This window comes from Epinephelus fuscoguttatus, linkage group LG11 (assembly GCF_011397635.1).
Source record: "Epinephelus fuscoguttatus linkage group LG11, E.fuscoguttatus.final_Chr_v1".
NCBI classification, from domain to species: Eukaryota; Metazoa; Chordata; class Actinopteri; order Perciformes; family Serranidae; genus Epinephelus; species Epinephelus fuscoguttatus.
The window spans coordinates 13,891,957-13,917,404 of NC_064762.1; the positions used below are offsets into that span (position 1 = coordinate 13,891,957).

At 43.3% G+C, this 25,448-nt stretch overlaps 3 protein-coding genes across 4 annotated transcripts in view; 2 read left to right on the forward strand and 1 right to left on the reverse strand.

Annotated features, from left to right (window-relative positions):
• Positions 1 to 5,789, forward strand: part of pinx1 (PIN2 (TERF1) interacting telomerase inhibitor 1) — a 32,067-nt gene extending 26,278 nt beyond the window's left edge. The window contains exon 7 of the mRNA XM_049589189.1: positions 3,468 to 5,789. Within this exon, the coding sequence (XP_049445146.1) occupies positions 3,468 to 4,160 (693 nt within the window). The 3' untranslated portion in view covers positions 4,161 to 5,789. The remainder of the gene's footprint in view (positions 1 to 3,467) is intronic.
• Positions 1 to 25,448, reverse strand: part of rps12 (ribosomal protein S12) — a 434,687-nt gene that overhangs the window by 274,355 nt on the left and 134,884 nt on the right. The window contains exon 1 of one of the 2 annotated variants that reach the window (XM_049589201.1): positions 4,986 to 4,999. The exons of the other annotated variant lie outside the window; for it this stretch is intronic. The gene's annotated coding sequence lies outside the window, so the exon portion shown is untranslated. Of the gene's footprint in view, positions 1 to 4,985; positions 5,000 to 25,448 lie in introns of those variants that run through there. 2 annotated transcript variants of the gene reach the window in all.
• On the forward strand, positions 13,019 to 16,255 carry sox7 (SRY-box transcription factor 7). Its single transcript, XM_049589182.1, has 2 exons — positions 13,019 to 13,517; positions 14,567 to 16,255. The coding sequence occupies exons 1-2, from the start codon at positions 13,286 to 13,288 to the stop codon at positions 15,547 to 15,549; spliced, it is 1,215 nt and encodes a 404-aa protein (XP_049445139.1). The 5' UTR covers positions 13,019 to 13,285; the 3' UTR covers positions 15,550 to 16,255.

The following is a 25,448-nucleotide window of genomic DNA, read 5'->3' on the forward strand; positions in this document are numbered from 1 at the left end:
TTTGGCGCTGTCAGCCCTAAGCCCCATCTCCACTCTCCCAAGCAGAGAGGATGCCATTGTGCAGTAACAGGGAGTATAGATTTTCTCCGGGAAGTTGGAAAGTTTTGCTTAATGGTGCCTCACCTGAAGGGCCTCCTCTTCCTTGTTAGAAGTTGGGGCTCTTTCTTGTCGAGGTCTGGGTTGGCGGAAAACTTTGTGGTCCTGCCTCGTCATTTAGCCTCAGTCAGGTGCTTCATGACTGCGTGAGGCTCCTGAATCCATCCTTTATAGATGGAATACAGTCAACAGAATATGCAGTAACTCAGGTAATTCTCAAAGATGTTGGTCAAATCATGTTTTTTTACGAATCGTGATTGCTGAGCAATCGTTTCTTACGATAATCAATATATTAGGCCACATAAACAATGGTTATGTCCCTTATGGAATATATATTGACTATGAAGAGCCTTTCAGTGGGATGAGACTGATAGCTTGTAGGGTTTTACTCAAGTCCCCAGTGGCTAGTTTGATATTTCGACGATCCTAAAATCCAAACATAGATACAGCATAGAAAACCCAGTGCATATGTAGGATTGTCACTTTACATTTCAGTCTGTGAGGTCCCACAAGACCTGTTCAGATCCACATCCACATTGTTTTACCAGCCCATCCGTTAGCTCGTCTATCTCAATCAGCGTTGAGGGTCAAAGCGATGTAATCTGAGTGTAAAAGCTTAAAGGCCAAACCGTGACTTGACTCGACACAACACCCGTGTTTTCAGTTCATCTCTAATCTGCAGGATTGTGAAAAATGCCGTCCACCTCACCATCTCCGAGGCAATACACAGAGCAGCGGCATTGTTTAGTGCGATCCTCAGGAGGAGCTCCTGTATTCTTCTGGACAAATCATTATGCATTGAGTAGGCCATTAGGAAAATGAAGACAAATGGGTCGTAGGGGTGAGGTGACAAATTGTTCATGCTGTGGAGTTAAAATCTAGACTGTGTTGTACCTCACACTGGTCCCTGTTTAATAATGTAGCCTAAAGGCTGGAGAGATGAGCCGGTGACTGGACTGAGTCATGTCCCCAGATTAGTGTTGCACTGTATACCGATACTAGAAAGGTGTCATAGTACCTTGGCATTAAAAACAGTACAATACATAATTTTATTAGTACCAGTACTTAAGAATGACAGGGTTTTAATAAGCAAGTGAGATGCCTCTAAACAATCTCCCAGAGAATCGCACAAATGTATTTTCAGCATTTTAATTGATATTATAATTGCGGCACTCATGTTTCATGATACAATTAATACAATGTTGGAGCGTTTTTGCTGACGTTAACGTTTTGGTGTTCCTTTCGTGTGTCACAGCCTGAGATGATGGCATTTTCGTGTCAACTCTTGTCACTTCTGCTGACGTAGGGGGAACATTTCTACCCCTAGCCTGCTCAACTCTGTATAGAGGGGCAAGGGGAAGACGCAGACGAAGGGGGAGGGGGAGGGGCAAGGGTAAGAATGAGAATTGAGATTTGGGGGGGGTTTTGCCCAGAAACTAGCATTACATTTTTGTGCTCTTCTTGTGCTCTGGTGTGTTCATATGATCCTTTTCAGAAGTTTTGTGAGGCTTTGTAAAATAAATCCATAATGATAAATTCTGACACTAAATATCTTCCATGGTTATTTATCCCCCTTTTTGTGTCTCAAACTGTTGTTATAAGCAACCAACTAGCCGCCTTGGGGTTGAGTTTGTCCAACCAATCGGATGCCGTGTTTTTGACTGTGTTACTGATGTTTGGCAAACACTTTGGCATAACATTTTTTTTCTGTTGGGTTTTTGTTAAGAATATTAAGTTCTAACACTAGTCCTGGTGCTTTAGACTTTTGCTGTGATGTCGTTTCAGTATCAGCATCTACATAATTAGGCAGGTGTCATATCAAATTCATAATTTTGGTGTAGTGTGATGACAACACTTCCCCAGTTTAACCGAAACAAATAAATAAGTTCTGGTCTTTCCTACTTACTAACAACTATTTTCAGTGCGTCTTTTATCAAAGGGATCACCTCCACACTGCCTCTCTGGAATCAGTAGAAGCCTTATTTTTGCTCCGAGCAGCTTCTGCTTTGATCCTAAAATAGGTTGGACTCTGACAAAAATGTCTGAATCTGATGTTGCCTTACTTCTTTAAAGACACACACACACACACACACACACACACACACACACACGTTTCAGAATCAAGATGACATAGGCCAAACACCAGAAACCTGCATTAGCCCAGATGAAAAGTGTTATTTGATATTTTAATGATATATATTTGAGATATTTGCTTGACAACGGCAAGAGGTTTTGAGAATTGAACAGTGTCCTGGTTTCCCACGCGGTTTTTCACACGTCATAGCCTCTCTTGCTCTCTTCATTTCCTGCCTGTATGTACAATGTCACTGTCTAATACAGGCAGAAAGCCAGAAAAAGGGATTTCTAAGAATAGAAAAAACCCTGACCTTTGAATTAAATCAACACCTCTGACAGTTTCAACAACTGAAATCTTCAGAATTATCACTGCAAAGTTATTGTGTTATTATTGTACATTTAAACATGTGATCATGTGATGGTTTCCCTAAAATCACTGAAGGATTAAAGTCAGGGTTGGAAATTAACTTTTTTTGTCCCCCCTGCCACCATGGTTACTGAATTAAAAAATCTCCCAGCCACTCAATAGATTGCCATTGTGTTTTTGGCTGGTGAGTGAAGCAAATCTAGTAGCTAGTTGCGTATTTTATCAGCATTTGGCTGGTGGCTGGTGCTAATTTCCAACCCTGATTAAGGTATAAACTGTTGTCAGTGTTGATTTTCTAATTAAATTTACCATTTATGTTAAAGGAGATGGATAAAGGAGATTTACTCAGCTTAGTATAACCATGTCTGAGTACTTGATGTGACTGTCAGATGTAAAAGGCTGCTTTAAGCCACAGTTGCAACTTTTAATCACTGAATTATTTTGAATTAAACAAATATTTTCAAACCATGTTAAATGATTTCCAGAAGCGGTGTTCTTTATATTTAATGTCATTGTTGTCATTTGGTGCAGTGGCCCCATGTGAACTCATTTTGACGCTGTCTACACGTTTGGTTTATTTATTAAATAAATGTTGTTGGACAGAGAGATGTTTATGCTGTTAAAGAGCAAGGACACCCAGCAGGATGTGTGGCTCTACATTGTGTTGTAAGAAGATGATGATATATATATCATGTGTGACAATTAGGTCCGCGATGCTTATTTTAAGATGATCCTTTAACACCTATTGTTGCCTCAACATCCTATTTTGGGCTCTTTCACTCACTAAAATCTGGTTAATCTCCGCATGATGATTGACGGTCACTTAAGCTCCTCTGTCCACCATTGTGTGTGTTTGTCTATTTCTGTGTAGATTCTCTAAATGCTGCTTTAAATGCTGACTGTTCTCTTGTTTGTGTTTTTGGTTTAGGAGAGCAACAGCAGCGATTCTCAGGGGGAGAAAGAGGAGAGTTTTGCTCGTGCTGCCTTTGAGCTGGACACAGAGTCCATCACCAAAACAGTTAAGAGCACTCTCACGATGCAGGAGTACTTTGCACAGCGGATGGCTCAGCTGAAGAAGGATCGCGGGCAGGCCCAGAGTGCAGCACCCTCAGAGGAGACCAGCGAGACATCAGGTCCGTCTGAGCAGCCCAGTCCCATCGTCATCATCAACAACGACGACGACTCAGAAGAGCCCAAAAAGAAAAAGAAGAAGAAGAAGAAGAGCAAAAAGTCAGAGGATGATCTAGAAGTGGTCGAGGAGAACAGCACCCCCGCTCCTATTGTAATAGTGGAAGACGAGGACCAACCACAGGAGCGTCCAGAGAAAAAGAAGAAGAAGAGGAAAATGGTAGAAAGCGAGGGGGCTGCAAGTGAGGACTGTAGCTCCACCTCTGGTGTGGAGCAGAACTGCGAGGAGCTGCCTCCGTCCAAGAAGAAGAAGAAGAAGAGTAAAAAACACGATGAGGAAACTGAGCTAGTAAATGGACACGAGCCAACCGAGGATCAGACTGTAGAATCTGAGGTTGTTCAGAAAAAGAAGAAGAAGCACCGAGAGGAGGTTGTCGAGGAGGTGGTGGAGAAGAAATCCAAAAAGGACAAGAAAAAGAAACATCAAGAGTAGAGTGGACTCATGTTGTCCTGTTGTCATAAACACCATCACGAGGGCACATGTGTAGATTAACTGCCTTCATGTCAAATGTTCTTGTATAGATACAGTCTGTTAATGACAAACACGAACCACTAACTTGTACTGTCGAACTTTGCTGAAGCACTTGGTAAAATACCTCAAGTTAAGAGACAGACATTTTGGGAAATACCCATTAGATTTATTTAAACATGGAGTTAAAGTGGAAATAGACGACTTTTTTTGCTCTAACTTATCACTATGAATTAGATATTCGTTGCACAATATAATGATATTAATAACACCATCACTGTTTAGATTGAGTCCCTATAAGCCTCGATTTCACTATGAAATTCTGTCTACCACCAGGTACTGTATCCCCAGAATGAAGGCTCCATTTACGGATAACGATAACGAAAATACAACGTCCACACAGTTATGTCTGTCATGTCTCGTTGAGAAGCAGGATGTAGCAGATCTTTGTGCCTCAGCCACAGTTGGGAGAAGTTTTCGTAGATGGCTTTTGACCAGAAATGGATTTCTTGACTAAGGTTAAGAAAATGGTTTGGGCTTTCCGAGTGAAAGCCTACAAGGAAAACTTCTTCCATGTGCAGCTGCCATGTTAGCCTCAGTTTTAGCTCGTCCATCTTTTGGAACGGGATTGTACATTTGCGAGGAGAATGGTCAGGAGTGGTAGTTTGTGCAGTCTAGCCTTTGTCTAAGCTTGTAGCCCCACTCATTTCTACCACTTCTGCTTACCCTGTCTCCGCCACCGCCGATGTCTTCCTGGGATTATAGCCCAAACTGATCAAGGTGGTCTGACAATCTCCGCTCGTATCTAACAAAAGGTGACTGCATGTAGTGCCGATTCCAAGCATATCATGTCGGTTGTAGGCTGAAGGTGCTTCAACTTTACTATCCAAAAAAGGCAATAGTAAAAATGACACGAACAGTAATAAATGACCCGCCATTTTGTCTGTGTGACAGGGGCACCAACAGTACCACTTGGAATCGTTGGAGGGAAAGAAGTTGTCTAAGAAATGGTGTCTAACTCCATAAAAAGTTTTTGTACTTGTGTAACAGACAAAGACAACAGTCTACATGCTGAGCTAAGCTAACGAGCTGCTGGCTGTAGCTTCGTATTTAACAGACATACCTGAGAGCAGTTGTGATCCGCTCATCTAGCTCTGGGGTCGAAGCAAATAATGTTTCCCAAAATGTCAAACTGTTTCTTTAATCTATAAGGTACAGCTATTTCTCTATATGTGACTGTCCCCACGATTTATAAAATTTATCAATTCGGACATCATGAGTTGACATAATTTTTATAAAAAGGAGTTTTACATCAAATTTCAAAAATGATTAGAGACTGCTGACGTGTCTTACTGAATCTTCCTTCAACCATCTTTGTTAAATCCTTCAGATGATGAGTATCTCCTTCAGTAATTCTATTTAAATTTGTACAAACTACTTTGATGTTATGTGACTGAAAAATATGAACTGATGCAGTTTGATGTTTTGCTTGAAATCTGTAAAACATCAGTCTGACACATCCATGAGCTGGAAGAAAACACATGGTGCTTTCACAGGATGAAATCATTTTTTAAATAAATCTGAATAGCCATGCATGCGTGTTTTTGTTGTGGAGTGAAATGCAGGTGAATTTATAAAGAGAAAACAGGAGAGAGGGCAGTGAGGAGAAGTGGGTTTACATCAGGCATAAGCTGTAAAGGTAATCTCCAAACATACACAGATACGTATCTCCAGGCATAGACGGCTTTAACAACACTCACCCTTTCCACTTCAAAATACGAGTGATGACGTCATGAAATCTTTTCTTTGACTTGACAGACGAAGTCCCAACAGACCGGTCTTGTTCGGCAGTGAGAGTGGGTGGGGTGAGTCAAAGGAGGAAAAAGGAAACGGCTTTTCACGTTTACCCGTCAAAACAACACAGCATTCCTCGTTACAATTTTAGGTTTTTCTGTTGCAACAAAGAACTGGTTCATTTGTCGACATAAGATGTAAAGATAGTCTGTTATTGTAGGCATCTCAGGTGTGCAGGGTTTTTTTCTTCTTTCCATGTTCTCATGTCATGTAGAGTCATGACATTCAGTCCATATAGAAGATAGATTAATTACAAGTTTAAAATAAAATTAGACAAGTAAATGCTGCAGAAACTGAACCTTTATCTGTGCTAAATTAAAGTTAAGAGGAAGCTGCTAGATTTAGTTTTTTACATTAAATGTATATTCTGCAGGTTGTTGTTGTTTTGTGAACACAACATTCAAACTTGGCCCCTCCTCCCTGCACTACTTGTTCGTACACTGCAAGCTACTTTTGTTGGACATTTTTGTGATGAAAAAGACGATACTTAAGATAGCTAGCTAAGCTAATCGCTGGCACCTACCTGTCCCAACAGAAAACAGATCAACTTTGCATCAAACCCTGTCTCATTCCCAACTCTCCAAATACCAACACTTGGTCCCTTGGTTTGGTTTGTTTGTTTTGAAAAGACAACTCATGTAGAGAGTAAATTGACACCATGACACCAGAGGCATCCTTGGGTGTCATGGTGAGAATGTGTTGCCACATCACTCTTCATCCCCATCCTCTCCTTCAGTGCTTGCCCGCAAAAGTGAAAGCCAACTGCAGATTCACTCTCGTGTTTGTCCGCCATTTCTGTAACTTCCTCTTGGATGCATGCGACGACCCAAATGCTACTTTTTTTATAAAGTCCCGACCTCACTTGCACTGTCATCGGCTAGGAGCTACATACCTATAAACGCCCCGCATATAGCAAAGTGAGAAGAAAATACAGGCAGGGCGCAGAGTCTTTGCAGATGAATAGACCACCACACACTTAGTGGGTCAGAAGAGATGATTGAGAGGGATTATTTTTGTATGTCTATACATTGTTCGTTAGGCAAATCCCGCACCTTTAAAAATGCCTTGCTGCAAACAAACAATTGCTCTCCAGCTGATGTGGTAAATGTCACTTAAAGCAATTTTCTTTTTCTTTTAATAAGTCAGTGATTTGTTCAACCACAGCCATATACTGACATTTGCACACAATGCTGCTCACTTTTATTTTGAAAATTACATTAGAAATTATACACTGGGGGCGTCGGTGGCTTAGTGGTAGAGCAGGCGCCCCATGTACGAGGCTGTTGCCGCAGCGGCCTGGGCTCGAATCCAGCCTGTGGCCCTTCGCTGCATGTCATCCCCTCTCTCTCTCTCCCCTCCACACTTACCTGTCCTGTCCATTAAAGGCAAAATGGCCCAAAAAATATCTTTAAAAAAAAGAAAGAAATTATACACTGGAATTTAAGGATGTCACGAGAACCGAACCGATATTTTGTAACCGATTCAACGCCAAAATTCTGAAAACATGATGGTACTCTGGTTTCTCTCGTGCTGTGATACCAAGGATTCAATTCTCCCTAACCTGATGGTGTAGTTAAAACGCCAAAATAGTCTGCTGTTAAATGCATGAAAAAGAACATGTGGGGGGCGTCGGTGGCTTGGTGGCGGAGCGGGTGCCCCGTGTGCGGGGCTGTTGCTACAGCGGCCCGTGTTCGGGTCTGGCCTGTGGCCCTTTGCTGCGTGTCTCTCCCTCTCGCTCTCCCCCCTTCACGCTTCACTGTCCTATCGATTAAAGGCAAAAAAATGCCCCAAAAAATATCTTAAAAAAGTGGAAGATGGTGACAAGTGGGGGGGGGGGGCAAATATCTTGCCTAGGGTTCCAAATTGGTCAGGCACGGCCCTGATCTTATGACTGTACGGTGACGGGGCCTACTGAATCGCAGGCTACAACGTACAATGGAATAGCTTCCCATAGAGTTATTACTTCTCCAACTGTGAAGCACAACATAGAGGGTTGCATTATTGCAGAACCTAAAGTTTTGTGGGCACTACATACTGCAGTGTGTGTGTGTGTGTGTGCTTGCCAGTTGCTAGGTTGCTCATCTGGCAGCTGCAACTCCATTGCTACTTCCCTCCATGCTTCGTCCTTCTTTACGTGATCGTGGTAAGAGCTGGAGGACACATCATGCAGGCAAGGCCTCTGCTGCCACAACTCCACAAGGTTTTACTCGTCTGGAATCCCGAACATTTCTTTTTCAAGCATTTTGCCTCCATGGAAAGCTGCTATCTCTCTGTTTTGTTTGGGTTTAGCGCCAGTGCATCATTTCATGCTGCATTTCTATTGTTTGGTTAGAAGACCGGTGGTAAGAGCAGTCACACCGTGAAATGGTCATCCCAAATTTCTGACACTCAAAATTTTATCTCGGGCTGTCTTTGATGGCAAGAACGTGACAACGGCCATCCTTGAACCTCTCTCACGCCTCGTTTCCACTTACGTATGTGTACGGAGACATGGTAACTAGAAGTCCATTCATTTCAATGGGAATCTCCATGATATCTGATGAGCCTGCGAAACTCCTCCCCTCTGTAGTATTTCGGTCCGGAATTTGCCTCAAGTACGTTAAAAAATGTAACTTCAGTGGATTTCGGAGAGACTGAATGATATTGTGTTAGCTTAGGTACGTCTCTTTAATTAGCTATTTCACAAATCATGCTACGTACCTGGCAGGTCCTGTTTTTGTCCCAGTATGTACCAAGCCCATATTCCAAACCACTGGATGGCAAAAAATTGACAAAATAGTCTCTCCCCACAGCTCCAGGTAGTTTCTATCAGGTTTCTATCCATCTGTAAAGAAATGCACTTCCTTGCGTTGGACACTAGAGGCATCATCCGTATATTTACACATCTACTAGTCTGAGCGGGCGGAAGTTTGCTGCAAAGATCAGCCTCTCGTTGGGTAGAACGAGCCACCCGCTGAAGTCCCACTCTACCACCTCTGGTTGTGTAGCAGTTTTCAACACCTCCTTTACTAACTTTTGCAGTGTTTGATCTTGCAGGGATGTAGCCATTTTTCTGCCATGGTTCGCGTCCTGTAGGCGATATTTTTGTGGGCGTGTTACACCAAAACCTGTTTCCCCCCGGCAATATTTTTGCAAGCGCACCGTTGCTGTGGCACCGCCCAGAACGATTGTGAAAGAAATAAAAAAAGCCGGGCGTTTTTTTCTCCAATCTTAAAGTGAGAGTCGGCCCAGCCAGACTTTTCTTGAGAAAGTTCTGGTGAGCGAGACTACACATCTACGGACACCAGTCACATACGTAAGTGGATCAAGGTGTCACTGTGTGGTTTTAGAGCCACGATCAACAATGTGGCCACATTTCTTTCACGTTGGTCATCTTTATCTGGGACAGCCCAGAATCAAACAGTGTATACCGGGCTTTACACATCTTAGATGTACAGTACAGGCCAAAAGTTTGGACACACCTTCTCATTCAATGCGTTTTCTTTATTTTCATGACTATTTACATTGTAGATTCTCACTGAAGGCATCAAAACTATGAATGAACACGTGGAGTTATGTACTTAACAAAAAAAGGTGAAATAACTGAAAACATGTTTTATATTCTAGTTTCTTCAAAATAGCCACCCTTTGCTCTGATTACTGCTTTGCACACTCTTGGCATTCTCTCCATGAGTTTCAAGAGGTAGTCACCTGAAATGGTTTTCCAACAGTCTTGAAGGAGTTCCCAGAGGTGTTTAGCACTTGTTGGCCCCTTTGCCTTCACTCTGCGGTCCAGCTCACCCCAAACCATCTCGATTGTGTTCAGGTCCGGTGACTGTGGAGGCCAGGTCATCTGCCGCAGCACTCCATCACTCTCCTTCTTGGTCAAATAGCCCTTACACAGCCTGGAGGTGTGTTTGGGGTCATTGTCCTGTTGAAAAATAAATGATGGTCCAACTAAACGCAAACCGGATGGGATGGCATGTCGCTGCAGGATGCTGTGGTAGCCATGCTGGTTCAGTGTGCCTTCAATTTTGAATAAATCCCCAACAGTGTCACCAGCAAAACACCCCCACACCATCACACCTCCTCCTCCATGCTTCACAGTGGGAACCAGGCATGTGGAATCCATCCGTTCACCTTTTCTGCGTCTCACAAAGACACGGCGGTTGGAACCAAAGATCTCAAATTTGGACTCATCAGACCAAAGCACAGATTTCCACTGGTCTAATGTCCATTCCATGTGTTTCTTGGCCCAAACAAATCTCTTCTGCTTGTTGCCTCTCCTTAGCAGTGGTTTCCTAGCAGCTATTTGACCATGAAGGCCTGATTCACGCAGTCTCCTCTTAACAGTTGTTCTAGAGATGGGTCTGCTGCTAGAACTCTGTGTGGCATTCATCTGGTCTCTGATCTGAGCTGCTGTTAACTTGCGATTTCTGAGGCTGGTGACTCGGATGAACTTATCCTCAGAAGCAGAGGTGACTCTTGGTCTTCCTTTCCTGGGTCGGTCCTCATGTGTGCCAGTTTCGTTGTAGCACTTGATGGTTTGTGCGACTCCACTTGGGGACACATTTAAAGTTTTTGCAATTTTCCGGACTGACTGACCTTCATTTCTTAAAGTAATGATGGCCACTCGTTTTTCTTTAGTTAGCTGATTGGTTCTTGCCATAATATGAATTTTAACAGTTGTCCAATAGGGCTGTCGGCTGTGTATTAACCTGACTTCTGCACAACACAACTGAGGGTCCCAACCCCATTGATAAAGCAAGAAATTCCACTAATTAACCCTGATAAGGCACACCTGTGAAGTGGAAACCATTTCAGGTGACTACCTCTTGAAGCTCATGGAGAGAATGCCAAGAGTGTGCAAAGCAGTAATCAGAACAAAGGGTGGCTATTTTGAAGAAACTAGAATATAAAACATGTTTTCAGTTATTTCACCTTTTTTTGTTAAGTACATAACTCCACATGTGTTCATTCATAGTTTTGATGCCTTCAGTGAGAATCTACAATGTAAATAGTCATGAAAATAAAGAAAACGCATTGAATGAGAAGGTGTGTCCAAACTTTTGGCCTGTACTGTACAAGTGTTGAACATCAACAATAATGGAGGAGAGATATGTTGATCTACTGCAGGTTGTACTGTATTTTAGTGCATGCTTTCTCACCCACAAAATCTCAGACACCCACATGGGCTAGTACTTTAAATTCGGCAGATCATCAGGGATGAATAAAATTTAAGTACATGGGAGTCAGTGTTTTGTTTTTGTTTTTTACCGTGGTATCAAATTGGGTTTCGAGAATCGTGGAATTTCATTGGTATTAGTATCGACGACATGCCCATCGGAATACATAACAGCAGGTTATGTATGAGAGAAATAATACTAGAAAAGTTTAGCCTAACATTCCTCAACACTGGAAGTCATTCACAAACTGATTTGAATGCTTGAATTATGTTACCATAGTGAAATGTCCTCACACAGCACATGCACAGAGACGAACCCCCTCCTCAAGTCTCCAGTAGCCACATGTCTTTCACACTGAGAGGGTGAACAACAGCAGGCTGATACGGCTCCCACCCACACAGCGGTTAACACATAGAGCTATTAGTCATTTCAGAAAACCCCCAACTCGGAGCTCTCATGTGCTGCAGTCCAACTTGCAAATACGACGTGAAACTTTAGTCTCACGCGTTGCCAGTCTGCTGCCTCACTGTACTGTATGTGCACCCTCACTCACTCCTGTGCCTCCGTCAGCTTGTAATGTTGTGACTTTTATTGGCACAGTCTTCACGTGTCAGAGCAGCAAACGCGGCTCTATATATCACTGATGTGCCTGCTCCACGCACTATCTGTGGCTTCAGGTGCCGTATCCTGTTCCTGTGGGGTGTTGAGGGGGGCAAGTGTCACACACAGCTAGCTGACACTTCAGTTTGATGGTCGGGAAGGCACGACCAACCTAAAGATGTGTATTACAGCTTCAGATCCATGTTGCATGTGGGTTCACTCTGGAGGAAGGAAGTTGAAGAAGAGTAAAAACCCAGAATATCTCTCCCACCCCTTTAAATATCCCAAACCGAGATACTATCTGACCTGTGATCAGTAGCTGTGTTCGACCGGTGTGTGTGTGTGCCTTTGTGTGTGAGAGTGTGAGCTACTCCATGGCCGCAGCCCAAGAGTATCCTGTCAACAGGAACTCCTGGATTTGATATGCACCCGCCTCTGGCCACAGAAGGAAACTGATTTGTTTGTAGTGTGCGTTCAGTGGGTGTTATCTCCTCTGTCACCCACAGATGTGTTCAGAGGTTCCATGTTGATGTGCACCCAAAAAAAGAGCACCTTTTGCCCGCCTCTGAGCGGATGTAATCAAAGGCTTCTGCATTTAGATTTTTAACAAGAATTATGTAGAGAATTTCTGTAGGGTGCATTATCATGTTTTTAAAAAGTGATGAAGATTTTTTTGCGTGACACCCAGGCATGCTGAGGAGTTCAGTGGAAATCTGGAAACTTCACTAGTGCAGTTTGCTGTGTAATGTTACTGCAGAACAGGTTAGATATGTTTGTCAGGTGAGGGTTTCCTGGTTGACAAGAAAAAAATCCTCAAGTTGCCAAATCTCTTAGTCATCACAGCACGATAGTACTACACATGTAGAATTAGAAACAGGTTTTCTCTAATGGCTGCTAATTGTGTCTTTGTGTCCCCAGTGTGACATACTTTGCTCGCATGTGACTTTAAACTTAAAAATCTACACATATGCACAACATAAAGTCACTCACAGTGATTTATTTTGAGCATTGTGCGTTTATTTTGGTCGTTATCTGTCAGTGCAAAGTGTTGTTTTGTTTGTGAGGCCAGTTTAAGTAGTTAGTAGTGTTGAAATGCTGCTCTCTCTCCCTCTCTCTTCCCTTTCACGGAGCTCAACTTGCAATCAAGGAGGAGCCGAAAGTCCTCCGGGGCTTCTCCTGGAACCTGCTCCTCAAATATAAAGCGCTCCCCCCATCCACCAGGAAAGACTGAATCATAACTCACAAGGAGGAGCCGCTGCCTGAGCACATCTGTGGTTTCTCCCCAAACCTGTACTGACATCTGACTGCAGCTCTGTAGCACCAGTGATCTAGTCAGTGTGTCAAACACCGCTGGATTTTTAAAAAGAGATAGCTTTCTGACTAAGTGTACCTCCACACACACACACACACACACACAGAACACAACTTGTCAGAAGCGCGTCTGAAGTTTGGAGAGGTGAGAGCGCGCAGATGGCAGCCCTCATCAGCGCGTACTCGTCGTGGCCGGAGTCCTTCGAGTGTCCTCCAGGAGATGGGGACGTGCCCGACGGACACGGCCCGCACAGGACCCCCGTGGACAAGGCGCCGGAGCCGCGGATCAGGCGACCCATGAACGCGTTCATGGTGTGGGCCAAAGACGAGCGCAAGCGGCTGGCGGTCCAGAATCCAGACCTGCACAATGCCGAGCTCAGCAAGATGTTGGGTGAGATAAAGTTATTTAAACTTCTGTTATTTTAAGTTGTTTTTAATTACATTTATCATCATTATTATTACTGTCTTTATTTTTTCTGATAATTTTTTTCCACACTTTTATAATTCCCATCGGGCCTCGGCTGTTTTACAAAAGTTTTTAAGTTGTTTCCAACACCCGTAAAGGAAGATACATATTTAAAACACTTTTAGGAATGTTAAAGAAGACAAACAAATGTGTTTAACAGCAGCTGGTTTTAAATTAGACCAAGTTAATTAAATGCGTAATTTCAGGAGCATCGCAGTAAAAAGCGCGTCGGCAAAATCCTCCAAATTTAAATGTCTCTGTCTCTGTAAACCCCTAAAATTCTTTCAGACTATGGGAACAGAAAAGGACATAAATGTTTAATTTTGCGTTGGATTTCGGCTTCTTGGATTAGTGCTTTATGTTAAGCTCAAAATCTGGCACTGCCGCACATCGGAAATCATCTTAAAGCCGATTCCAGAGCAGCCATACATGTAAAATATGCTCACACAAATTAAGTTTAAATTGGGACTTGTGTTTAGCTTAAAAAAGGGAATTCACCACTAAGGGAAAGTCCTTTTAAACTGATTAGGAACTTGAAAGGAAGCTGAATATGGGGTGGGAGTTTTAGGAGATTTTCCCTTTGATTTTTTTTATGTGAAGCACCTGAGAAGTAAATGACAATTATGTGTTGTTGTTATAAAGGAAGATTTATTTTATCATTTTTGTTGTGTCTGTTTTATAGTGATATTTAACCCTTGTTTAATTTTAGAAAACATGATGTAAGCTCACCATTATTTACAGGAATTTAATATCTTTATGATCCAGTAAAGGAGTGTGAGCCTAAAACTTTAAAAATGAAAACAAATTAATGGAAATTTTACAAGTTATAGAAATTGTGTGAGAAAATATATTCTGACATTTTACTTAACATTAAATTAAAAAAATAATTATTGCAATCTGTTAAAGCCTATTCAGGATTTTTAGCTACACTAAATAAAAATATAAATATATATATGTGTATTTTCTTCTCACAGGCAAATCCTGGAAGGCCCTGACTCCCCCTGATAAGAGGCCCTATGTAGAGGAAGCAGAGAGGCTCCGGGTGCAGCACATGCAGGACTACCCCAACTATAAGTATCGGCCTCGCCGGAAGAAACAGCTGAAGCGCATCTGCAAGCGGGTGGACCCCGGCTTCCTCCTGAGCGGGCTGGCGCCTGATCAGAACGCCCTGCCCGAGCAGCGAGCCCTGTGCCACCCCCACGACAAAGACGAGGGCAGCCCCAATGGCATCAGGAGCGGCTTCTCCAGCCCCAGCCCCGCTCTGCCCAGCGTCCGAAGCTTCAGAGACCCAGCCGGCTCCAACAGCAGCTTCGACACCTACCCCTACGGCCTGCCCACTCCCCCCGAGATGTCCCCCTTAGATGCCATGGACCACGAGCATGTACCCCCTTCTTATTATTCCACGTCTGGTAACAGCTCCTCCGTGTCCTGCTCTTCCTCCTGCCCAGATGAGCACCACCAGAATCAGACACACATGGGCAGTCCGCCCCCTTACCACACTGACTATGCTCAGACCCAAATCCACTGTGGGGGCGCCCACATAGGTCACATCTCTCACATGTCCCAAACTGGTGGTGGACTGATACCCGGCCCTCCGCTGTCCTACTACAGTACCTCATCTTTCCCCCAGATTCACCACGGGCTCCACCAGGGCCACCTGGGTCAGCTGTCCCCGCCACCAGAGACACAGGGTCACCTGGAGACTCTAGACCAGCTGAGCCAGGCAGAGCTTCTGGGTGAGGTGGACCGCAATGAGTTTGACCAGTACCTGAACTCCAATGGGACCGGGTTCCACCCCGAGCAGGGCAGCAGCATGACAGTTACGGGACACATCCAGGTGGCGTCCGCCGCCACCGCCTCTGCCACTGCGTGTCCCAGTAGCACCACAGAAACCAGCCTCATTTCGGTGCTCGCGGACGCCACGGCGGCCTACTACAACAACTACGGTATCTCGTAAGCTCGGCTACAGCTGATCAGAGACACTGCAGGGTTTGAAATGGGTGAAGATATTCGGGATGATGTTGCACTCGGGTGCCAGTCCCTTATCAGCATCCATGAGCAACATCATCCCACCGTTAAAACCTGAACTGACTACTGAGCAATATGATTGTCTGGAGCCGAGGAAAGAACAAAGAGCAAACGGAGGAACATTAAAAAAAAGGGAGATGGACACCTCAGGGATGCAGACACAAAATACTATAGTATGCCACCTCCAGCTGTCACGCAATTTCTAAACCAGAAGAACAATCGTAAAAAGACTTGTCCACTTGTAAATGTCACCAGTTACTGTTGCCGCCACGGCATGTACAGACGCTCCTTAGAAGCTAATTTAAGTCCTTTTGATGTTTCGCATAAACTGTAACGCTATTATCGAACGCTTTTCCCATTTCGAATGTTTGTATCATATGTTCTGGCTCTCGTTAGTCTGGGAGTCTTTACCTCAGTAGTTGTAATTGAATGAGGTTTTAGTTGGACATTTCTTATGCAATTTAACAAAAAGCGGTGTATAATGAAGAAAAAAGGCGTTTATACTTCTTCTCAAGTACTTAATAATATATAATCATAACCTCTACGATGGAAAATAATAATGGTAACTATAACTGTATGCTGATTTAGGTTTGTGAAAGACAATAATTTAAAATAAAGTTCAATTTTTATATTAATGCAGTTGCTGCTTGGGTAATGAGCGCACACACACACACACACACACACACACACACACTTCTACTCATACATATTGCACCTAATTAACACAATAACACTCACACATTAAAATAAAGTAGGACTGCTTATGTCACACTACAGGTTTTCATGCTATTTGTCCATCTTTGACATGTCACACTTCATATTCTTCTATCCTGAGCTCGTGTGCTGCGAGTGGCCCATTCTGACACCCACTCCCCTGCGTGCTTTTTTCCACCCTCCATCACATCATCCTTCTCCATCCGTCTCCTCTCGCTTTCATTTCATCCCGGTTCAGAGGATTAGTGTAAAACAGGCACAGCCGTCGCCGCCCGCCTCCATCTCAACCGTCCTTTGTTTTCCCGGAGTCTTATTCTGGGTGCCATTCTTAGGCACTCCGGACCCCACTTCCAACCCCCACCCCCTCACCCCCGTGTTCTATCTTGCTGATGCAGACCTTTCGTAATCTGTGTAGAATAAATAAAAAAATAAATCCCAGGGCTTCGTTGACTGTTTTACACCCTCCTCATTTTTCTCTCTTTTTTTTTTTTACCCCCCCTCCTCTCCTCCTCTCCACCTCCCCTTTCCTCCTCCTCTCCACTCCTCCCCTCTCACCCTCTCTGTTCTCTTGAATTTTTCTTTTTCGATAAAAGGAATTCAGGGGGCTTTTGACAAATCCTGGAGTCTGGCTGGTCTTCCTGCATTTTTTTGGGAACGGTTGAGTCGTGCTTCTTGTAAAGAGGATGTGGCGGAGGAGCGGTGTTTCCTGACTGATAAGGGAAAAGCCTCTCTCCGTCAGGATGTTTGGGCCTGGCTGGGCCCTGCATTAAAGAGCCAGAGAGAGAGAAGGGAACCCGCTGTTCAGCGAGCGGGAGGAAACACTGCCGCGTTGATTAGCATCTCACTTACCCGTCTTTACTCACCCACCATTTTTCAGGAGAGGCTTTGTCAACCTGGCCTGTCGTACCTTGACCGCAGATGCACCACAAACAGCAGTGAGCATGTTTCTTACTCTGAAACTGAACACATGTACCCAAAATGACCTTTCTCTGTACCCATACTCAACCATGATTGCTCGCTTTTGACACAGTAACTGACCAGAATGACAACATTTATCAAGCACCGGTGTTTGCAGCTGTGCTCATTTCTCCGGGGTTACATCATTACCCTTTACGCCTGCAGGGGTGCAAAACTCTGCGGAGGGTCCATTTGAGTGCGATCATATTTTGGATGCAGGGAGCCAGTCGGGTGGTGCCCCAGGCATTACAGGGGTGAGAAAGTAGTCTTTGGTGCACCGTTGGTCAGGGTCAGCTCAGGGTGCTGCTGCAGACTCCCTTGGTAAAGACGCCCTGCAATGTCTCGACAATCACATCCAGCACCTCAGGGTAGGACGATGGAACACGGACAAGGACAAAGACTCAAGCGTCAACAAAGCGTCGTCACATTAGGGTCAGACCGGTGCACACGCATGAACTGCAGAATAAAGCAGCGTTTTCTCTGCTTTGATATTTTAAGTGTTTCATGTCCAAATGAATCAGAAAATCACGTGACCACTGCAGAGATTTAGGCAACGACTAGATCTGTTCAGTTCTGTTTTTAATATGGCAACGGTGCAGTTTTCAGATTATCTAATGTTTATTTTTCGACAGAGTATTCAGCTTGTGGAGTAGAAGAATTTTCTGAAACTATAAAGCCACATTTCAATTTGTCAAAATCAAAGATGGAGATAAATGTTTCAGTTTGCAGTGGACAGTGAACGCATCAAATTCAAATACATGTCACACACTTACACATTATAATAAACTGTAATATATATGTGCATTCCCCACTAAAACTATATTTATCTGTGTGTAGGTTTTTTCATAATGTGATCAACCCTCTAGAGTGATGAGTTAACAATATTTGGTGTCTAAACCCTGGGTCTTTAACAGGGCGTCCCAAGTGTTGCTTCAGGGGAGGTGCGACATTATTGTTGGTTTTTGAAGGTTTTTAAAAATTCAAATATGTCTGAAAATACAAATTAACATGAATCATTATCCAACAACTTATCTGTGTGAAAGTGGCCCCCTGCCTGCCAACATACAACTCAGTTTTATACAATATATGCAGTAGGGGGGCCCCGCTTTGTCTCCGTTCCAGCTAAGGGGTCCTTGGCCTGAAATACCCCTGGTCTAAACCAATGAGTACACAGTGGTTTCCAATGAGAAAACTACCACGTCACATTTTCTGTCAGTGATAACGCTTATCTTTCAATGGCACTTCATATTTCTGCGAAATACCCACAAGTTTTTTATCAAGATTTGCAGATCCTGTGACTTTTTAGTTCTCGGGAAGTGAGGGCAAAACACTCAGCTTGTCGGCCTCAATCCTTTCCTCCCTAGGAGGTGACTCATTGTCAGCATAACCTTTACTCAGAGGCTTCTGCCGAAAACCTGAGACAGCCATCGCTGCTGTTTAAGCGGCAATAAATCAACAAGAAAGCAAAGAGGAAAATAATATGTCAACAAACACTGGCGTGACGTTGTTGCAAACATAAACTTTACTTCACGCACACGCGCGCTTGCAGGGATTACCTGTAAAGCCCTGCAGTTTGTGCGAAGGAAGTGCATGATCTCTTAATTTGACTAGTTGAATCTTCAGCAGGATAACAAGATTTACAATATTTGCCATTATAAGGATATAGGCTGAACAAACAAAAGAGCCTCCTCTTGTTATTTCTCTCTGATTGCTGACTGGCTCCGTTCCAGTCTCAGGTCAAGCCTGTGGAATGAGTCCGTCAGGTAGTCTGTTATGTTTCCTATTTCCTCCTCTGTCGTCATGTCACTTCCCTGGGCAAACAAACAACTTGGCAGTCTAAACTCAACACCAACTGTCAAGGTAACGGGCTCTTGGTGTGTGTGTGGACTCGGGGGGCGCGGAGGCTTGCACAGCTGTGTAAAGTATTATCCATCTGCCGGGGACGAGGTGAGCAGTGATCACTTTAAATATTGTGTCCTCCGGAGGCACGGAGGAGGCTGACTGTCTGGTTGGTCCAGCGTCCATTGTGTAGCCGCGGAGGGAGCGTCCAATCGCGTCACATTTGGAGGTCGAACATTTGTGCTATATGACGTTATATGCGTATTAACTGTAGGTCAAGAGGAAGTGGCTGATTTGAAGTACGTGACTAAGGCCTATCAAGGCTGAGACTGACATGCACTTTAAACCTACATATAGACACTTGTGTCATGGTGTTTAAATTAGAGTTGTATTGTCGCTGCATGAAGACAGATGGCTTATTCCACTTACATAAACATAATATATGCAGCTGCATACATCACATTCGATGAAGCAAAGTTATCGTTCCAAGTGTCCTTCCTGTTAAGCCTTGCAAACAGACAACAACAAACCCATTACAACATCGTCATCACAATAAATGCAGTGAACTTTACACCAAATTAAACTACTCCGCGCGACGGATAAAGACACACTTACATCAGTAAACACTAAATGTTGTCGGAGTGCATTTCCAGTTGGAGTGTGTTACAGCAGCATAATAACCTGTTTACAATTTGTACTTGGCCCTAAATCTGGCCAAAGGAGGGGAGAAGAAGGAGGGGAAAAAAACACACACACACACATCTCACAGCAAGGGATTATGGGTGCAGCTATTCTTCATCTCATTGTGGCTCAACAACAGGCAGAGTGTGGGGTGGCAGGCAGGCGTGTACGTCGCCGGACGAAGAATGGACCAGACTCGTCGAGGGACAGGTGCCATGTGGCAGAGGATGCGCGGGGACACAGATGGGGACCCCTGGAAAACTTGGGGGACTGTGCGAGCAGCCAAGGGCCTCCCACCCGTACCTGTGCTGTGAATGCTGCAGCTGAACGGGATCCGGCACCTGTTCTAAGCAGATACAGGCGAGCGGCAAAAGCACAGAGGGAGGCCAGCACATGGCTGCCAACCCAGGGAAGGAGAAGGCTAGATTTCCATTTACCCATAAGCGCGGCCTGATTACCAAATCGGCACAGGCGGCAAAGCTTGTGCTCCGCTGCAGGATGTGCGGAGAAAAAAAGAAGGATTGAGAAATGTCTTCCAAAACTGTGCATTTCAGTAAACTCCCCACTTTAATAAGAGTTCTGTAGTTGTGTATTATTCATCAAAGTAGAAACACTGAAAAGTCAAGACGTATAAAAATACTCTTATTTCCTAAAGACATGATGCAAAATTGCAGTGCATGTCCTATTTTTACCGCCTGGCCTGCATTGGTCCCTCTCCCTCTCTCTAATAGCATGGCATGCACTGGCCTGTGTGTGCTGCAGCGCTATCTGCCTTGTTTTTGACTGCTGCAGATTCTCCCAGGGGTGGTGTAACTCTTCACCTCAATGTGGAGGTGGATGTTCCTATTGTGCTTCCTAATTGCAATGTGGTTGTTCCATTTAAGAGATAGAACATCCTTATCTGTTCCGCGTGTGATCCCGTATTGTGGGAATAACTGGAGGAGGAATTGGGTGTTTTTGATTCATGTTTTAATCGAGATAATTAGAATATTACATGTTTTCATTGTCTGGTATCTTTGTTTAAACACGACTGGGGTGAAACAGGCTGCTAAACTGGAAAGGATATGGCTAATTCCTGCAATGTTTGCAAGGCAAAATTGGTCATCTTTCTCTTTGTAAATTCATAGCTCTGGAAAAACATGAGCTAATACCATGCCCGAATGTTACGTGAATTTGGACAATGCTCTTTAAAAAGGGCAGGAGCGACATGTCTTTGATCTCGAGTCACTCCCCATCTTTTCCATTTTAGCGGGCCCTCGCACTGCCTATGTGGCTCTGGCCTTGTCGTCCTGCACCAACAGCGTTTACTCAGCGTGCATCCTGAGAAGCAGACGCACTAATGATTTGGATGAGTGATGTTATAAGATCAGCGGTGTGAGAGAGTCCCTTTTAACAGCTACTGTGGAGGATAGACAAAGCAAGGCACCCGGCTGCCTGATGACAGCTTGTGAGAAACTCTGAGAGTCATTAAGTTTTGCATATTTCAGAAAAAGTGATTCATAAAATTTGTGTGGAGACAATTTAACAGTTAGATTGTGATCAGTCTGCATAAGAACTGACTTAATACATTTGTTTTTAACAACTAACAATGATTTACATCTTAAATAGCCCAGTCGCCAGAAAGATATGTTGGAGTTGTACGTTTCAGCAAACCACAAATATGTTACATTTGCACACTTCATACCGATGTTTTATGTAAACTTTTCTAAAATGACATAGTATATGAGATGATTTTGTCATCAGGAGGAGGGGTTATGGTGGATGGTGTGTCATAACAAAACCAGCTGAGATTTAGCGAGTAATTACAGTGTTGCTTTTTGCTTTAAAGGAACCAAACATGGATGTTTTGTAGAGGCTCGTCACTATTTTTCCAGCAACTTTTTAGGGACCAAACAGCTGTTTTGTAGCAGCCTGTCGCTGGTTTTCCAGCGATATTTTTAGGAACCAAGCATGGTTGTTTTGTAGTCACCTGTTGCTGGTTTTCTAGCAGATTTTTAGTAACCAGATGTGGGTGTTTTGTAGCGACCTGTCACTATTTTTCCAATGACTTTTTATGAACTAACACGGGTGTTTTGTAGCCATTTGCTGCTGGTTTTCCAGTGGATTTTTAGTCACCAAATGTGGGTGTTTTGTAGCGACCTATCACTATTTTTCCAGTGACTTTTTAGGAACTAACACGGGTGATTTGTAGCTATTTGTTGCTGGGTTTCCAGTGGATTTTTAGTCACCAAATGTGGGTGTTTTGTAGCGACGGGTTGCTGTTTTTCCAGCAACTTTTTAGGAATGAAGCATGGGTGTTTTGTAGTCACTTGTTGCTGGTTTTCCAGCAGATTTTTCAGCATCAAATGTGTGTTTTGTAGCGATCCGGTGCTGTTTTTCCAGTGGCTTTTTAGGGACCAAACATAGCTGTTTTGTAGCAGCCCGTTACTGGTTTTCCAGTGACATTTTTAGGAACAAAACATAGGTGTTCTGTAGTCACTTGTTGATGGTTTCCCGTGGATTTTTAGTCACCAAATATGGGTGTTTCGTAGCAACCTGTTGCTGTTTTTCCAGTGGCTTTTTAGTCACCAAAGATGGGTATTTTATAGTCACACATTGGTTGTTTGCCAGGACCTTTTGTTTTGTAGCAACCCACCACCATTTTTCCTTGATTCACAAAACAGATATAGACACAGACAGATTCCTACCAGGTGTGCTGATCAGTCAATCAGCTGGTGGCACTATTTAGATGAGAGCAACTCTGAGGAGCCTGACTACCAAACCACAATAACCTGTCCTATAACATAAGAATACACTAATGTACAAAAAAACACAACTATAGTATCGAATCTCTTTATCACTTTTTGCACTTTGAGCACCTTTTCTTTTGTGCACTTAAATAAATTTACTATTTTTGCATTGATCTCAGCCTGTGGACCTTTTTGTGGCTTTCTCAGTGTGCAGGCATCTCCTCTGCCATCCATTCTTGTTTTGTAGCGACCCATTTTTTCCAGCAGATAGTGCCATGAAAAGTGGTTGTTTTTGACAGAGACGTCACCACATTCCTGCCAGGAGAGTGCCAAAAAATGCAGCTGTGTTTTACCAAGACATTGCTGTGTTTCCTGCCTGGTAGTGCCAAAAAAAACCAGAGACATTGCTGCATTGTAATCACTTTTATCTGTGTTACACATGGCTATTAATCTCATATTGCATTTTGATTGAAATACTGCATATTTATCTATTTATTTATTTACTATCGACGTGTTAAGAGTATGGTCCCCTTGATTTTGAGGGGTGAGATTGGTTTAAGAGGCTGTGGTGTTCTCATTTTTTCAGCTAGATAGTGGTATCTTGTCAAACTAGTTAACCTGGGTCATGTAGCCTGCAGTAGCGTCATCAAATTCTTTAAATTCAGTTATGGCTTTTGGTTTTGGCCACCCCTATGACAAATTTCTGGGGGTGCCATTGCCTATCAGTATGGGAAAAATCAAGTGCTTTACGCACAAAGACATCCTGCCCACACCTCTGGAATTACACTTTAAGTCTCTGTCAGCCAGGAGCCTGAAGAGTCTGCAAGTGTGAGAGTCATGTAAGATGAGTGATCGGTGATGCAAGTTCCTACATACAGGAACAACAAACCCCATCCCAGCTGCTTATTCAGAGAAAAAAAGTACGTCAGTCACGACACACAGCATTTCCGCTGCCTTGATGTGCGCTGTTTACACTCAGAGTTTCTGGGTAAGAACGTTCCTTTCTGACCTTGGCAGCGGGTCACTCTGGCATCATTTCCACGCTCACTCCCCATTCCTCCGACCTTTACGTTACGGGTGTAATATTCGGGATGTTGTTGATGTCTGAGCTCAGAGGAATCCCTTCCTGCTGGATGCTCAGCCCCATTTCCTTAAAGACTCAACATCAAAAATGAGACGCATGGAAATGACTCACACACATGTCCCCAGAGCTCAGACACTTCAACTAAAGTACCATGTTGACAGGTTCAAAACAGGATATGAGCTGGAGAGGTCTATGTTTATTACAGATGGCGGAATACTTAAGAGCAGTGATAGCTGAGGGCTCTGATAAGCAAATACAGCAGCTTCAGTCACGTATCCACTGTGACCTACTGGTGGGCACACAAAGACTGAACTCAATAACCATTAGTCATAAGCCACATTACATAAGACATTCAAACATATACAGGCTACAGTCATTTCATGTTTAGGCTCACTGCACGCTTCAACTGTGTCTCCACTCCCAAAAATAGCTGCAACACAGCAATGCAGCACAAATAAACTTACACTGAGACATTCTCTAGGATCACAGCTCCTTTAAAGCGCGCTGCACTAACTGCAAGACTTGACCCTGTAGTTTAGTTAATTGTGCTTCTGCAAAATATTACACAGTGTGCACTTTCACAGAGCAGTTTTCCCAAGGTGTTAGGAACTAAGAATCTATAAAACCCCATTAATTACAGTAGCCCATGACCTTATAGGCTAACTTACGCCATCTATAAACTGACCAATTTCTGCTTAGTAGTGGTTTAATAATCCTACAGGCAAGAGTGCCTCTCAAACATAGACTATAAATTAAACATTAAGATATGTGGGCTACAGTATTATATTGTTCTTCAACCATGAGCAATGGCATGTGTACATTTGAGAGATTTTGATGCAGTCATCTTCTGAATTGGCTCCAGCTGTGAGCAGTCTAACTAAAGAGAGCTGAAGATTAAGTTAGGAGTGACATGACAGTAGACAGAGGTCTTAGTTTATGAAACTCTAATAAATTAAATTCAAAGTCTATTTGTCTTGTTTTTATGCAGAACATGTCACGAAATATTGCTCTAGCTTTGCAAATAAATAAATAAATAATAATAAAAGTACATAAAAAACGTCAAGCAACTTTTTAGGGGCTCAACAAATGCTTTAGTTGATTGGCTGCTAGCACACGTTACTATTGGCTCAGCTGCAGCTGCAAATTGATCTGCTTGACATTTAAACCAATCACAAGCTTGCGATATTTTTTAATCAGGAAGTTAGTTTGGTTTGACTCCTGCCATTCACAACAGTGACACGTATCCTGCAGGGATGGTGACAAAACAAAAGGGATTACACTTGAAAACTGAGTCCCTGGCTTTGGGCTTGAAGATGTTGGAGGATTCTTCTATTGATTTAAAGTCGTTTTGGGAGATAGCATCTGGTGGCAACGAGAAAAGCTGCAGCCAACAGCTCTTCTACTTGTCAAAAGCCACTGCAGAGGTGAGTACTGTGTCCGAGGCAGATATTTGGAGTGCGCTCGTATTGTGACCTTTACGGTAAATGTGTTTAAACGGCCCAGAGCGAGCAGGAAGATTTAGAAACTTTCTTTTCGTATTATCTCAACTTTAAAGACAAGTGTTGCAATATGAAAGACTTACCTGAGGAGAAACTATGAATTCTTAATTGTACTCCACATACAATTCATTTGTTTGTACAATTTAGCGTCGAAGTTTGCGTAAAGTGTACGGAGGATATGCGTGACTGTTTCCGGTTTTCAAAATAAGATGTTAACACAAATACAAAATGTATATTGTCTGTGGAAATATGATTAATTGGATTGTTTTCACAGAAGGTGTAAAACATGTTATCTATGACCCTCTGTAAAAAACAAAACAAACGT

Excerpts from the sequence above, each read along its gene's own strand:
- sox7 (XM_049589182.1), top strand. The coding sequence starts at position 13,286 with ATGGCAGCCCTCATCAGCGCGTACTCGTCGTGGCCGGAGTCCTTCGAG. Across the intron at positions 13,518-14,566 it reads CGAGCTCAGCAAGATGTTGG|GCAAATCCTGGAAGGCCCTG; the intron begins GTGAGATAAAGT and ends TTCTTCTCACAG.